This window comes from Phascolarctos cinereus, unplaced genomic scaffold (genome assembly GCF_003287225.1).
Source record: "Phascolarctos cinereus isolate Bilbo 61053 unplaced genomic scaffold, phaCin_HiC Scaffold_4;HRSCAF=312, whole genome shotgun sequence".
Taxonomy (NCBI): domain Eukaryota; kingdom Metazoa; phylum Chordata; class Mammalia; order Diprotodontia; family Phascolarctidae; genus Phascolarctos; species Phascolarctos cinereus.
The window spans coordinates 20,423,452-20,440,385 of NW_027555847.1; the positions used below are offsets into that span (position 1 = coordinate 20,423,452).

Consider the following 16,934-nt stretch of genomic DNA (forward strand, 5'->3'; position numbering starts at 1 on the left):
ATTTCCAATTCTTACCTCCAGAACTCTTGCTTCACTGACAATTTCATTTTTATGTCTCCATTTCTTCCAGGTACTTTTGTGGACTTTCTGGACAAGTCCTTTTTTAACTCTGATTCTCTGCTTACAGTTCTTATGAAGTCACTCTCTTCCTCTGGGTTTATTTCTTGGTTGTCCTTTGACACACAATAATTCTTCATAGTGTCTGCTGTCTTCTGTTTACTCATATCTGTAGCCTAAGTTTCTGATTTGCAGACTTTGTGCTTCCTCATCAATTCTTGGATCATGGTTAGCCCTGTTTGGTTCTGGCCTTGTTTTCCTCAGCTCCTTTTATATTTCACCTCTCCTGGTGTGTCTGTGCTTATGTCCAGCAGGTTCCTGTCCTCTCTCACCTCTACAGATCACCCCAGGTCAGGGTTTTATGTTATTCAGAGGCCCCTGAAGCATCTCCAGTGGAGTACTAGAGACTCCTGGCCCCCTCGGGGCATCCAAATGAGAAAGATGTCACCTCTCCAATTTCTAAAAGTTGTGATAGTTCAGTATTCCAGAGCCAACAAGAAGAAAACTCTTCCATGTGACAAGCTCTGAAATGCTTAAAGAAAATAATAATCACTCCCCCTGCCCTAAATCTTCTCTACGCTGAATATACCCAGTTCTTTCAACCGATTCTTGTATGGTGGGGTCTCTAGTTTCCTCTTCATTCGGGTTGCTCCCTCTCCGGTTTCTCTACAATTCGTCATTAGCTAAAACGTGTCATACAGAGCTGAACACAATAATCCAGATGTGGTTCAACAAAAGGAAAGCACCATGGGACCATCACTTCCTTTATTATAGACACTCTCATTCAATTAATGTGGCCTAAGACTTTTCCTTTTGGCTGCCTACAATCCACTAACATAGTGAACAAGCAACCTGAACTTCTTTTTTTTACTTTGTTTTTTGTGTGTTTGTTTTTGTTTTGGCAAGGCAATAGGGGTTAAGTGACTTGCCCAGGGTCACACAGCTAGTGAGTATCATGTGTCTGAGTCTGCAGTTGAACTCAGGTCCTCCTGACTCCAAGACCAAAGCTCTATCTACTGTGCCACCTAGCTGCCCCCAACCTGAACTTCTGAAAGAGGGTAAAGACTGGTTTTTTGTCTTTGTATCCTCAGAGGCCAGCTTAATTTCTGGCACAGACTAAAGCACTTCACCTTCGTTGACCTGAACTGGGGTTGAATACCCAACTTTTCCTATGTGTGTGCAGTCAGCTCTTTAAAGTGTAAATCTTTCTATTTATCCATCCAAAATTTCCCCTGATGAGATCTGGCCCACATTTTATAAATCTCATAGATTTAAACATTTGTTATTTATAGTTTCACAAGATTCTGGTAACGCAGCCAGACTCTAAGGGACTGCTCTCTTGCTTCATGACCTAGGTGAATCTGTGAAGCATGGCATCAATTTATGCCTTCACAAAGCGAGAACGATTTTCTGGGACCATGTGGTCTAACCTCTACACATCTGACACGTGCTCATGCAGTCTTTGCTTAGAAAGACACCTCCAATGAGACATGAATACCACTTGAATGGCTTTAATTCTGAGGAAGGTTTTCCTCCACCAGCCTTTCTCCAAGAAGCACTTTAATCTGCCCAGTTCTGTTCTCCAGAACCAATCCAGTGTAATCACACTTCCAAATGACAGCTCTTCACCTATCTAAAGATAGCCTTTATGTCCCTGAGTCCTCAGGGGTAGTCCTTTCTAGTTCCTTCACTGATCCACCCAGGCTATGAATTCCAGACCCTGAACTACCCAGTGGATTATTTTTCTCCACATGTTGTACCCTGTTGTTCTTTCTCCACTCCATTTTCAGTCTGAAACCCTCTGGATCATATTCACAGGTCTCCAAGCCAATATATCTTAACAGCCCTGACCCATAACTGCTATATGAACAAATGAATAAAATCAGTTAAGCCATTCTATAATTTCTCCCACTAGAGATTAGAATGGCATTGACCTATAGTTGGCTCAGATTTGGAGGAACAAATCTTTTTCAACTCTGAATTTTAAATGCTAATCACAACATACTGAATTGCATCATAGGGTCACAGATTTAAAGCTAAAAAGCAATCTTAAAGGACAGGTTAGTCCAACAATCTTATTTTAAAAGCACCCAGAGAAGTCAAAGAATTTGCCCAGTATCACACATTTAGTCAGTATTGGTGCCAGGCTTCTACTAAGACATTCTTCCTTTCAGATTCTTCCTTTTAGATTCAGATGTCTTTTAAAATTTACCACTAAAATGCAGAAAATAATCTTGGAAAATACTATACATATATGTGTTTAATTCAGACCAAATTTTAAAAGAATTTAATAAAGTCTGAAAGTAGAAATTTAAATGAAATGCTATTATGAAACAAAGAAAAACCTAATAACAAAGGTTATTTTAAAAAAATGTATTCCAGAAAGATTTAAATAAGTCTCTAGCCATCCTACACAAAGCATAACACAGGAAGCACTTCATTTTGTCTTTGACTTTCATTCCAGACCCAGCACAGGTCCAACCTCCTCTGACATCCTTAGGAAGAAGATATGTTACCTTCCTTGTACTGACTTTTTAAAATGACCTCTCCAAATCCCCTGACCTAGCAATACGATTATTTGTATACATGTGGTACTTTTCCTATCAGATTCAAATCTCCTTAAGGTAAAGAATGAAGTCCAACACCTAGCACAGCAGGATTCAGGTTATAGGCACTTCAAATTTCTTAATACTCAAGAAAAATTAAGATTGAGAAAGTATTGAGACATTATCAAAAGAGGCCTTCAATAAAGCAATGAGGCATTTTTTAAACAACCATTTAAATTTTAAAGTTTCTTTTAAAAAAAAAGACATCTGAGATACTTGTTGGTGCTAGAATATAAGTATCCTTATTAGTTTTTATGAACACTCATTACACAGTTCAGGGTCAATTCAAACTCAAAACTATAAAATATAAACACACAGGAAATACCAACACAAAAACATATGAGAAAGCAAAACAAAGACTAGGATCAATTTTCTCAGAGACTGCTTTCAAGTTTGGCACAGGCCTCCTCTCTAATTATTAGGGTTAATTTTAAAGAGTCATTATAATTCAAACATCTATCATAAACTATTTATATTAGTTGGGAAGAGGCACAAATGTTAAACTATATACACATATTTTTAATTACCTGATACAAGTTTCCCCTGCAGACAACATGTAAAAAATGTCAGGTATCACCTATGAACAGAACCCAAGATTAAGACCTTCTTAAGCAGTACTTAACACCATTTTCTAAATTAAAAATCTTAAGTCCAAAAGCAAAAGAAGAAAAAGGAAAAAAAAAAGAGTCGCTTATAAATGTGACTAATTGCACTTATTTTTTCAAAAGTACTTCCACACAGATGATATCATTTGATTTCTACAATAACCTACAGGTAAATAGTTCTTATTTTACAGGTAAGAAAACTGAGGTTCACAGATGTTAATGTGGCTTGCCCAAAGTCACACAAAAAACCTGGAGCTGGGTAGGGCACAAAGTGAGGCTAGTACTACACTCTGGGCACAACTGTGGATCGTCTAAGGCTCTCCTAAGCACCTGAGCAAGCCCAACATGGTTCATCCCACAGGGCTCGATCCTCTGCCCTCTTTTTTTCTCCTTCCATCACAGCTGGTGATCTCCTCAGATTTAGTTACTATCTCTATGCTGATCCTTCTCAAATCAACTCATTCAGCCCTCACTTCTTCATGGCCACCTCTAACAGACATATCAAGATAAATACACACAAAACTGAACTCCATCTCCTCCCCTAAATCCTTCCCCTTCCAAATTCCCTATTACTATTGAGAGCACCTCTATCCACCTCGTACCCCAGGTATCAGACTTGATACTTCACTATCTCTCACCCTTCCCCCACATCTAACCTGCTGACAAGTCCTGACAATTCCAGCTTCATAACTTTTCTCATATATGACCCAGCATCTCTTATCTGACACTATCACCACCACGGCATAGGCCTTCACCACTGCACACCTGGACTACAGGGGTCTGCCTGCCACAAATGTGTCTAATCTAATCCATCCACTCAGTAGCCAAACTGATTTTCCTAAAGTGCAGATCTGACCATGTCACCCTCTTTTTCAATAAACTCTAGTGCCTCCCTCTCACCTCCAGGATCAAATATAAAATCCTCCGTTTGGCATTCAAGGCCCTTCATAGCCTGCTGCCCTCCCTACCTTTTTTCTCCCTTCCCCACCCAACCCACTCTTCAATCCAATGACACTGGCCTTCTCACCGTTCCATGAACAAGGTGCTCTACTTGTAGACTCCAGGCTTTCTGGAGTCCCTCCTCACGTCTGCCTCCTGGCATCCTTCAAATCCCTCAAGTCCCAGCGTCTACAGAAAGCCTTCCCTAACCCCTCTTACTCTCTAGACATTCTTCTGTGGTTTGTTTCTCACTTTGCTTGCTGTCTTCCAGCTCGTTTATATCTTAGCATTGCCTGGTACACAGAAGGCATTTAACTCTTCCTAGCCTATCACACGGTCTCGGGTTGCTGCCTTGGCCATCATTTTGCCCCCAATGCCTCTGTACAGAGATAAAGATTCTCCTTGTGATTCTCTCATGGTGCTGAGAACCTGAATGGAAGGAAATCTTCAGGACCACTAACGAAGGACCAGTGCTCAAGCAGTCATGCACCACAGAATACTGGGTTTTTTTGAAATCATGAAATACATTAAGAGCAAGTTGTTTAAGAATCTCTAGCAAGTTATCACTTCATTTTTTGCCTTATATTTTTCACTTCTGCAAAAATTCTTATTCTTTTCAATTATCAAACATTTATTTCCTCTTCCTCCTCTAAGAGGGGAAAAAATACAAAACAATACCTAAACTCTTATAACAAATATGCAAAGCCAAGCCAAAAAAAAATCCTAACTTTAGCACTTTAGCAGCAAGAGTCAGACAGGTCTCTCTCAAATGTCTCTCCTGAGAAGCTAAAGAATTCTCCTAGGAACAAAGCCGTCTTCCTGTAGTGGAATCTGCTCAAGACTGAAGATTTATACAAACACACGGATGGCTCTAGCTCCATGGATATGCTTGGAGTTAGAGGTGCAGAAGCCCACTCTTCAGTTTACCAGGTCTGATTGAGTCCTTCCTTCATATTTCAACAAGAATAGCTACTTTCAAAATCTGGTGTCCAATGTAAGGTGGGTTCTAAGAATGGGCCTACCCAGGTATATCTCTAAAAGATATGGAAGGGGGCAGCGAGGTGGCGCAGTGGATAGAGCACTGGCCCTAAAGTCGGGAGTACCTGAGTTCAAATCCAACCTTGGACCAAACACTTGATACTTACTAGCTGTGTGACCCTGGGCAAGTCACTTAACCCCAATTGCCTTAAAAAAAATGTGGAAGGTTCTACCACTTCAGAAAATAAAAAATTGTCTTGTCTCTTGAATTCAGATACATTTTAAGAGACTCATAGTGAACTATGAATCATAACTATAATTTTAGACTGAATAGATGGTTTAGGTTTTTTTTTAATTCTCTTCTTGCCAAACAGAAAAACATGACAACCAAGGGTAATACTTTTTAGAATATAAACTCATTTGTAAAGGTTGTTGGTGAAGACTACAAAGTAATACTGCCTTGTAAATCAGAAAGCAAATCAAAGAAAAAACAAGTATGTATCAAGCTTGGCAAGACGTTTGATCAAACTAGATCATCCTGAAAGTTTAAGTGTGAAACTAAGAAAACAACAAATGCCTGAAACATGGAAATAATCTTTAATTTATTTCTACAGATGCTACTGCTCAACAGAACGATACGGTGGAGAAATGTTATTAGCCTACCATCAATTTTCACACAGGTATAAAACATTAATTTCATCTCTCTAATGTTCACTAGGCTTTCTGATAACCTTTTTACGTGGCAGAAAATTGTGGTGGCTGGATTTCATGTCATTTTCAAGGGATCCTATTCTGTTATGATAATAGTGAGCACGTGTAATAAGAAAAGGACTATATACATTGGTTCTAAGCTGTTTATAGCTATTAAAAAGGGGTCTCTGTTGCTGTAGCTTATACTTGGCAGACATTAGGTTTTCATTAAAACAAAATGCCCTTTCTACTGAAGTTGTGTGTATTTATGTGTGTGTGTGTGTGTGTGTGTGTGTGTGTGTGTATAAGATAAAAAAGTAAATAATAATTATTTTTAGCCAAGAAGGTTCATTTATCTCTAACCTAATAACATTTCTCTATCATTCTGTTACATATATTTAGCAGAACAGCAAGGGTCTAAATTGAAAAAGAGAAAACCTACCTTTCTAAAGATTAAAAAAGAAATCATAACAACAACTGGAAGCAGTAATGTCTTTGTGTACCTCAGTGGAGTCTGAAATACAAGAAATTTTAGAGAGTCTACGAATTTGGTTTTACTTTGTACAGAGAAATAGTTGTGCGTATTTTTTTTCATTAATGAGTACCACAATAACAATTCCTGTAAGAAAAAAGGCCATACCACATATGGATTAGAAATTTCATTATCTCCTTGCATAAACACAGTAATCTGACTAGTCCAACTATCATAAAAGAATTTAATTTTATCATTAAGAATGTAAGAAATATTCATCAAACCTAACATCAGGATTTTGCTCAGCTTTTCCACTATTTCGATTTTATCCTTTATTATTTCAAACACTACTCAACTTTCCTGTCTGATGTCATTGATAAATCTGTCACCTGTGGTAGTATTCTTTGTTGCCATTAATACTCATAAACATTGGGCTAAAAAGTCAGCCTGCTTGAGTGTTGCTCTCTAAGATTCTTTCCAGTTCTACATCTATGATCCAATGACCCTAAAAGTCATAAAACTTAGAGCTTAAGGGACAGTGCAATGTGATAAACGGACCTCAGCGACAGAAGTAAAGAAGACATGAGTGCAAATCCAACCTCTGACACTCAGCTGTGTGACCCTGGTCAGATCACTTGAACTGTGTACATTAAACATCTCCTTTGGACTCAACTAATAGGTAATGGGTTGGAAGTCACAGAAGAGTGTATGGAACTCTCTAAGATAATGAAATTATAGAACCTTCAGCTATAACAGTAAATAACAACTACTGAAAAAATCATGGCTAAATAGCCTTGAAAACTTGTTATTCTGATACACAATGAAATACAGTAAATAAAATAACTTTTTGTCCTACTAAATTAAGAAACCAGGGTTCTTGTTCTGGCTTTATGATGTACCTTAAAGCAAATCTGTTCTTGGTCTGGGCTTTAGCTTCCTCAATTGTAAAATGATAATACACTCCATGAGGGTCAATACCCTGCATTATTTCTACCTTGCATCTCACCCAATCCCCAAATAGTATTCTTCACAAAATAGTTACTTGAGAAATAAGTACATGTTAGTGGGTGAAGATGACCAAAGGCTACCTTTTAAACTCTCTAATTTCACGATTCTAAGATATAAAATCTGCTTAATAACACATTTAAGAGGAAGAGGGAAAGGAAGAGAAAGAGAAATGCAGATAATGTAAAAACAAAAAATATCAATAAAGATCTATTGAAGAAAGAAAAACAAAATATAAAACACTTAAAATGAGTTTTATTACAAGATCTTAAATATCTATTTAAGTACAGAATTCTATTTAAATTGAGCTTTACCATTTATCCTAAGAAGCTGACAAAAATCTTCTTGGAAATGCCTTGTTATCAGTTTACTAGAATTCCAATACATAAGATTTGAAATAACACTGAATTTCTTTTAAAAATATTCTGTAGCTGTTACTTTTCACTATTTCAGACTGGCTTCCTTTCCAATTAGACCTAATTCCTGAGAGAGTTTTACCTCTCAATGAATAAAAATGCATATAAGTTACTAAGCCAAATATTACAATATTTGAGGCTAGGTCTAGGATCAAAGAATAATAGGAAAAAAATGCCTGTGATCCCTCTAACTAAAGGTAAAATAGGAAAAAAAAATCTTTTATTGTTAATTTCAGTTTTCAACATTTACTTCCACAAGATTTTGAGTTTCGAATTTTCTCCCCATCTCATCCCTCCCCCCAAATATCACAAGGCTACACAGACTTGAGGGTCTAGGATCAAAGAATAATAGGGGAAAAAAATGCCTGATTCCTCTAAGAGGTAAAAAATAGGAAAAAAAAATTCTTACCTCCTTTTCCATAAAGTCAAATTCAGGTGCACAGGTATACATTAAAGTGTCAAAATCTGAGTATCTTAAAATTCTGGCAGTTATAAGGTCACTAAGATGAATCTGGTATGAAATTAAGAAAAATACAACAATCAATCAATAAACATTTATTAAGTACTTATTATGTGCCAGGGACTGTGCTAAGCACTGGGGGATATAAAAGACAGTCTCTTCCCTCAAGGAACTTATAATCTAATGCAGAAAACTACAAGCAAACAAATATGCACAAAGCAAGCTACCTACAGGATAAACAGGAAATAATTAACAAAGTGAAAGCACTAGATTTGAGAGGGGTGCTTATAGTAAAAGGTCTTTTTAGCTGGGACTGAAAGGAAAACAGGGAGGTCAGTAGGCGGAGAGGAGAGAAGAGAGTTTTCCAGGCCTTCAGGACAGCTAGGGAGAATGTCTGGAGCAGACAGATGAGTATCTTGATTGTGGAACAGCCAACTAGACAGAAGAGTACATGTTAGGGAGTGAGGTGGGGAAAGCCTGGAAAGGCGAAAGGGAGCTAGGTTATGAAAGGCTTTGAACACTGAGCTGAGGATTCTGTACTTGATCCTAGAAGCAACAAGGAACCACTGGAATTTACTGAGGTGGGGTGACAGGGTTGGACCTTCATCTTAGGAAAATCACTGGAGTGGCTAAATGGAGGATGGATTCGAGAAGGAGGTAGAAGCACCAGCTCTTGCAACAGTCCAGGTGTTGGATGACGAGGGCCCATACTAGAGTGGTAGCAGCGTCAGAGGAGAGAAGCAATACTGGAGAAGCAATCATGAAATAATGCCCACTAAATCCTCTTGTATAATAATTAGAGGAAAGCACTCACGTGATCCGAAACAGCTAAGAGTTGAGATAATAGAATTTTCAAAACAATTGTTCCACTCCACCAAAGAAAACCCTGAATCAGCTACAAAATAAAAGATAAAAAGTCAGGTACTAAAAATTAACCATAACAAATAACCTAATATATCCTTCTTATGACAAGCGAAAAGTAGAGCCACTCCAAGTGTACACAAAGGGGATTTCTAGATGTGGTAAAAACTGGGAAGCCTCTGCTTAAGGGTCTGACTTGCAAATGCAGGCCATTGTTACAAGCACTAAAAATAAATATATTCTAACCCAACAAACTTAAAAAGAAAAATCATTCCTAGAAGTTGGGTTTTTTTCCCTAGATGTAACGCTATTTTCTTTGGTGAAAATCCTAATTCTTTTAGAATTCTCTCTAGACAGAGTCATGACCTATAATTAAATCATCTTTGTTAACAATCACCTCAGATATTCTTTGATTGGCTCATCTGTCTTTCCACAAAATGTGGGTAAAAATAAAAAGAAAGATTGTACAAGTATAAATTATTTCCTATTCATCTAACAGAAAGAGCATCTGGGCTAGGAGCTTAAAGTCCTGAATTCTAGTCTAATCAAATTACAATGTGACTATGGATTATACTCTGTGTCTCGATGCTGTTAAGAAAATATTAGATAAAAGATCTTAAAACATTTCCAATTCTTTTTGAATAGCTATATCTAGTAACATTCCTATTACAGAAAAAATCAGTCTCTCAGAAATCTCAACCCTTGAAACAGAGTTGTGAATTTGGAAATAAGTGAAAAGGTTTTGTTAAAGTAATGGAAATAGTTTTCTATTAAAAAAAAAAGAATTCTATACTCTGAAGAAGAATTCATCAGGCCTTTACTCAGTCTTACTGATTTTAACGGACAATTTTAATGACATTAGTTACTTGTCCTAGTCCACAAAGATAAAAGTTAAAAAAGTAGGAGAGGAAGTGGGAGAGAACCTAGACACAAGTATAGTTAGAGCAAAGAAGGGTCTGACAAGGAAAGATGATTTAGAAAAACTAAAATACAACTCACTGTAGCAACCAGCAGCCTCATAAATCTGTGACCCAAATGGATCACTGTATTACAATCCAATAATTTACATTCATAATGATGATCCAAAGTCATCAAGAAAAGGTTAAATTATGTCTATTATACCCTGTTTAAGAAGACAGAAGTACATAACATATCTCTACTTTAATTTTTTTTAAGCATAGGCTTCCAAAAGCAATTATGAGCAAATATCTTCTGTTGAAGAACCAAATCTTCAGTGGTACTGAATAAATAACTCTGACTATATTTTTACTTAATTAAATTCATATGGTGAATAAGACAGTATGATTCTTTTCAAGGTACATGAACTTAGCAAGACTACCACCTATGGTACTCATCATAAATGTTATTTATGGCATTTCCATATGAAAAAATCAGGCCTTCCCTAACTGGGTAATGAATTTCAGTAAAATGCAAAAAATATTGGAAATCTGTATTCTCACCTAAGAACAATAGTTCTTAGTTGTCTAATCTTTGTTATTAATATTAATAATAATAATAATAATAACAGAATCATATCACCAATTTAGAGCTGGAAAGGACCTAAGAGACCATCAAGTACAACCTTCTCATTTTACAGATGAAGAAACCGAGTTTCACGGAGATGAAGAGACTTGTCTAGGGTCTCACAGGCAGGGTTTCCTAACTATGAGAACAGTGCCTTATCCAGTATATGTACTAAACTTATTGCTGTTATCAGATCATTTGTAAAGCTAAGTAGTTGAAGTTGGTATGGCATACAGAAGGGCGTTTAGGTTTATGGGAATGGGAGGATAAGGGAGGGATCCTTGGGGGGCAGTAAGTTAAGTAACAGGAGGGCGAGGTACAGTAGTACAGTAGAGGAGTCAGGAGGGATAGGAAATAAGAGACAGATAAACACAGACATAAAAACAAAGACCAAGAGTAGAATTTGTTAGGGAAAGTATATATCTATATATGTGTGTGTATATTCAAGCATCATTGCACTGAATCAAGGGAAAAGGTGGTCTGAATGATCTCTGTGGTTCCTTCCAGTTCTAAGATTCTGGTTGTATTACTCTTGTATTTGGGAATGATTTGAGATAATCTTGACATATTCTCCAAGAATTTAATTGTCACTAGGCAGAAATTTAGGTCTGACAAAAATCTAACTTGGTAATAATTTCTATAGCAACATACTTATTTTGGCTGCCAAAGATACATTCTAGCAAAGTATGGGTAAAGGCAGACAAATATTTGTTCATTTTTAGTGGAGTGAAAGGAAGATGAAAGACTGGAGTTAAGCTAATGTAATAAGGCAGAGTAGAGGAAAGGTGATATAAAGGTGGCATAATGTAATATAGTAAATAAAATGAAAATGGGAAAAGGCAGAACAAAACCCAAAGGATACCAAGAAACTAAGTAGAGTAGGTGAGAGGAAAAAAATTAATAAGCTATGGAAGAGCAATATGTGTATTCAAAAGGAAGTAAAGGGATGAAAAAAACTGAAGAACAGAGCAACATGGCGGAAATGCAGAGAATGGAAAAGGAAAGACAAAGCAATAAATGGAAAAATTATTTGCAAATACTGCTAATCTCTCCTCGTTATTGCTTCTTGATAGGTAGCATTCTGTAATCTAAGTTTTTTTTTTTCAAAGTATGGTACTGGCTAAATAAATTACATTTAAAGCAATATGGCATTTAATTAAAACAGATGATTTTTAAAAAAACTGTTAAAACTCATTAAACCTTACCCATATAGTATACTGAGATGACTGCAATTTTTGGACTTTACTTCTTTTTTTCATGAAACCCTTGAGAGAGAGAGAGAGAGACAGAGAGAGAGAAAGAGGGAGAGAATTACATAACAGAAAAATGGAAAATTTAATTAGCACTTGGATATATTTTATACTTGGGGCAGCCAGATTGCTCAGTGGTTAGAGTGCCAGGCCTGGAGTCAGGAAGACTCATTTTCCTGAGTGCCTCAGATACTTCCCAGCTGTGTGACCCTGGGCAAATCACTTAACCCTGTTTGACTCAGTTTTCTCATCTGTAAAATGAGCTGGAGAAGGAAATGACGAAGCACTCCAGTACCTCTGCCAAGAAAACCCCAAATGAGGTCACAGAGAGTTGGATATGACTGAACAAAAAACACGTTAGACTTACTGCAGGGTTTAAAAAGGTATATAATTGTTCTTCCCTTCTTTATTACCCTCCAGTAACTCCTCCTTCAGTTCTAACTTCTTTGGAATACTACACATGAAAAATCTGCTAGTGGGGAAAAATAAAACTGTGTGATAATGAGTTGGATGCTGCTGACAAGAGCATTTATCTTTTGGGGGCAGTTCTGTAACTACTAGATGTAAAATTATAGCCAATCAATCAGCTTGTCTTTTAGTAGATAGGAGCTCTGGGGCCTTTTCCTCAAAGGTCACTCCATCAAAGTGGGATGGCATAGGAGGTAGTCAGGGGAGCTCCGCCTCGAAAAGCAAAAAAGCAGATGAGACATTAAGAAGGTGCTCTGGCTGGCTCTAGTAATGGCATCTCCTAAGAGGCCAAAAGGCAGTGAGGTTGAGGGAGTCATCCCACACCATACCCATGGACCATGTAAAACCCAATGCTATAACCATAGGTTCACCATCTTTCTCATATCTGTTAGAGGGGCCCTTTGCACACTTGAAATATATCACACCAGAGTGCATACTTCAAAATGTGCATTTTTATTCAAGTGTAATGCCATTAATCAAACATATCTGACCCTGCCTTCAGAGCTATTCAAAAAGACATTTACACTGTACCTGAAAGGGCTAAAAAGCACACTACAGATAATACAATTATCTTCTTTGATCCTTATAACGTTTTGGGAGAGTAAGCTACAACTCTGATTGCCCATTTTAAAGACAATGAAAACTGAGCTAAAAGGGGATTGTAACTTGTTCACAGGACAACCTGGTCATTGTTAGGGGCAGGATTTCAATCTCAGTTTCCCATGATTCCAAAGCCAGCTCTCTTTCTAATACTCATTTCATTACATGACTGTATTTTTGACCAAAGACATCATTAACTAACTTAATCACTCACCATACTCACTCTCTGAATGGCTTTTTCAAATAGCCGATTTCAAAAGCAGAGTTTCCAAATATTTTAGGCAATAGCAACATCCTAAGAGTAAGTGATATAGGTGACTGATGTGACAGTATCTTAATAAGGTGTCTTAATACTGGTAGCTTAATGAGGCAGGTTTTGTTAAGCATGTTTTGCCAAGATGAGAAAGGAAATAGACTTTATTTGGGAAATTCCTGCTTTATTAATGAAAAAATAAGAAACTGTACTCTCCATTACATCTCCTAAGGCTGGGTTAAAAATATTTTCTGTTTAATGGGGGAAAAAACTATACTAGCTGAGCAAATACTTACCCATGTTATTATCAAAGAGGAGGCGAAATAAGATGACAAATACGTGCTTTTTCCAAACATTAAAACAAAACAGATTGCAACAGAAACCTGGAAAAAACAAACAAGATAAAATAAGATTATGTAATATTTGTTAAACATATAGAGTATATAAGCAATGTGCATCTTCTTTTGCAAAAGTAATTGTTATGGGCAGGGATAAGAATGAGGCTAAAATTAATGGATTTAAGTAAAACTCTAATGCAATTTCAATGGAATGGAAGTCTTTCAGCAATAAGATTAAAGACCATAAGCTGTATGCAGTCCATTTATTCATTTATGCTTCATCTATAGTTTGGCCAAAAATTAATGAGAAATAAATTCAACTTCACTATTTTTCACAGAGTACAAAGGAAAACTAAGTTATAGACATTAGTTTTCTATCTTATTTTAATATATCATCCACTTTTAAGTGTCTTGTCTGCTGCTGAATGAAGATGTATTCAGTAATCAAAATTAAAAATAAAACTGAAATGTCCAGTTTTCTTCATCTTTTCTACCTAGAAAGAGATCCTTACACCAAAAGAAGAACACCAAAAATGGTTACTAGGAATTGAAGTCCAAGATAGGTAAAGTGATGGATGATAAGGCCATAGAGCCCAAAGTTCACCTCTTGGTTACCATGAATTACACCATGGACTATTGGAAGAACATGATGCTCTACCTCTGAATGATGCTGATCATCTCTGAGTAATCTGCAAGAACAGAAGAGCTGACAAAATACTGGTGCTGAGAAACATCCCCCCAAACAGAAAGAAGGTAGATTCCACACACTGGGTATGGTAAGCTTGTCTCCCAATAAGAGCTGATTGCCAGTCTGGCAGTTTGTAAATATTTTAAAGGAAAGTGATAAGTTCATTAAGAACAAATTATGCCATTTCCAACTCTGACTGTCTTAGAATGTTAGGGTTAGATGCCTCAGTGAATAGAATGCTGGGCCTGGAGGCAGGAAGACCTGAGTTCAAATGTGACCTCAGATTACCAGGGGGTGACCCTGGGAAAGTCACTTAACTTGTCTGCCATAGTTTCCCCAAACATAAAATGCAGACAACAGCACCTATTTCTCAGGGTTGTTGTGAGGATCAAATGATATTAAAAAGTGCTTAGTACAGTGGCTGGAATATAACAGGTTCTGTATAAATTCTTCTTCCCTTCCTAACTAGATCTATAGAGTTATACAGACATAGTGTATCTTGATTGTGGCAATGCATTCAGAAAAGTTTACCTATCTTTACAGAAAATAGAGAAATATATAAATTAAAGGACAATTAGATAGAGTCATAAATAACTGAATGGTTGCAAACATTTTAAGTTAATTAATTAATGTCAACATGGTGGAAGGCTTCTATGAGCATACCAAAAGACTTTGTTCTTGGATCTTGTTCTATTCACAGCATTATTAATAACTGTGATGATAACACAGAGGCTATGTACGTTTGCTGCTAAATTTGTAGATAAGAAGCTGAAAAAAATCAGGCTCTCAGGCTGGAACCCAGAGTGAAGAATCAAAAAGAAAAATCTTAACAGGCTAAAACAAAGGGCTTATTCTAACAAAATAAAATGTAATAGGGATAACTGCAAAGCTCTACACTTGGATTCAAAAAGTCATCTGCACCAGTGCAAGATATGGAAGACAACGTTAGATAGGAATTTATAAGAAAAAGACAAGAGTTGTAGCAAGTTTAATATGATGGGTGATATAGAAGCCAAAAAAGCTAATACAACTTCAGGCTACACTAAAGAAATATAATGACCAAGGTAAGAGTACTCGGCACTAGAATGTTTAATCACCTTTTGCAAGGGACACTGAAAAGCTGTAGCCATCCTTGAGAAGGCCATCTACAATAGGTGTCTCCATATTATTTCTTCTCACTCTCTTCTTATCTCCATACAATCCAGGTTCTTTCCTCATTATTCAAAGGAAAATGCTCTCTCCTAAATTAACTGCCAACTCCAATCACTTTTTTTTCTACTCCTCATTGTCCTTGACCTCTCTGCAGCCTTTGACACTGTTAATTGCCTTCCCCTCCTTGAAATTCTCTTCTCTTTGGGTTTTTGGGACACCCCTCTCTCCTGGCTCTCCTGCTACCTATATGATCACTTTGTCTCCTTTTGATGGATTTTCATCCAGGTCATACCCTCCAACAGTAAGTGTCACACAAGGCTCTGTCCTGGGCCCTCTTCTATATTCCATCTCTAGTATTCCACTTAGTGATTTCATCAGGTCTCATGGATTTAATTAATATCTTTGTCCCAATCCTTCAGACTCACAACCTCTCCTCACTCTCTCTCACCCCCTCCATTTCCAAGCTGTTACAAAGGCCTGTTGATTTTACCTTTGCAATATATCTCAAATATGCCCCACTCCTCTACTCTGACACAGTCCCAACCCTGGTGAAGGTCCTCACCCCGAACTATTGCAATGGTTTCTGAGGGGTCTGCCTGCCTCCGGTCTCTGACCACATCAGTCCAACCTCCATACCACAGTCAAATTTTTCTATATTTTTCTATAGCACTGGTCCTACCCTATCAGTCCCATAAACTCCAATCTTTCACAATCTAACCCTTCCCTCACATTTCCAGTCTTTTTCTTTTTTTTGGTTGGGCAATGGGGGTTAAGTGACTTGCCCAAGGTCATAGAGCTAATAAGTGTTATGTGTCTAAAACCAGGTTTGAACTCAGGTCCTCCTGAATCCAGGGCCGGTGCTCTATCCACTGGGCCACCTAGCTGGCCTCACATTTCCAGTCTTCTTAAACCATATATTCTTCAATTCAGTGACACCAGCCCCCTGACCGTTCAACAAACAAGATTCTCCATCTCACCATTCTAGGCATTTTTTCTAACCATCCTCCATACCTGAAATGCTCTCCCTCTTGCCTGCCTTCAGGCTTTCCCGACTTCCTTCAAGTCCCGCTAAAATTACACCTACAAGAAGCCTTTCCCAATCCCTCTTGATTTGAGTCCCTTTTCTCAGTTCATTATTTCTTATTTATCCTGTATATTGCTTGTTTGTACATGTGTTTGCTTGTGGTCTTCAACATTCCATTGTGAATTCCTTAAGGGCAGGGACTGTGTTTTGCCTTTCTATGTATCTCCAATGTTCAGCACAATGCTTGGCCCTTAAATGCTTCTGAGTGACTGTCCAACACTCCCAGAGGAGAAGGAAAAGGACAGTGAGTGACTAGAAGCAACATCGTATGTGGAGCAAGTTAAGTAATTAGAGGAACTGTGAAGCAGAGTGGAACATAGTTGATAGCAGTACATTTGACTTGGAGTCTCAGACCTGGATTTGAATTCCACCTGAGATACTTACTAGCTTTGTGAACCCACGCAAGGCATTTAAATCTAAGTCTCAGTTTGCTTATCTATAGAATGAGGGGGTTTTGACTTGGGGATTGCTCAAGTCCCTTATAGCTC

At 37.4% G+C, this 16,934-nt stretch overlaps 1 protein-coding gene across 2 annotated transcripts in view; it reads right to left on the minus strand.

Moving 5' to 3' along the window:
* The window catches only part of LOC110196025 (protein C-mannosyl-transferase DPY19L1-like), a 153,114-nt gene that overhangs the window by 39,550 nt on the left and 96,630 nt on the right, over window positions 1–16,934 (minus strand). For both annotated transcript variants that reach the window (XM_020969095.2, XM_020969096.2), the window contains exons 11-16: window positions 13,481–13,567; window positions 11,819–11,878; window positions 9,043–9,123; window positions 8,178–8,279; window positions 6,318–6,389; window positions 3,191–3,240 (exon numbers count right to left, since the gene is read on the minus strand). In XM_020969095.2, the coding sequence (XP_020824754.1) occupies window positions 3,191–3,240; window positions 6,318–6,389; window positions 8,178–8,279; window positions 9,043–9,123; window positions 11,819–11,878; window positions 13,481–13,567 (452 nt within the window). The remainder of the gene's footprint in view (window positions 1–3,190; window positions 3,241–6,317; window positions 6,390–8,177; window positions 8,280–9,042; window positions 9,124–11,818; window positions 11,879–13,480; window positions 13,568–16,934) is intronic.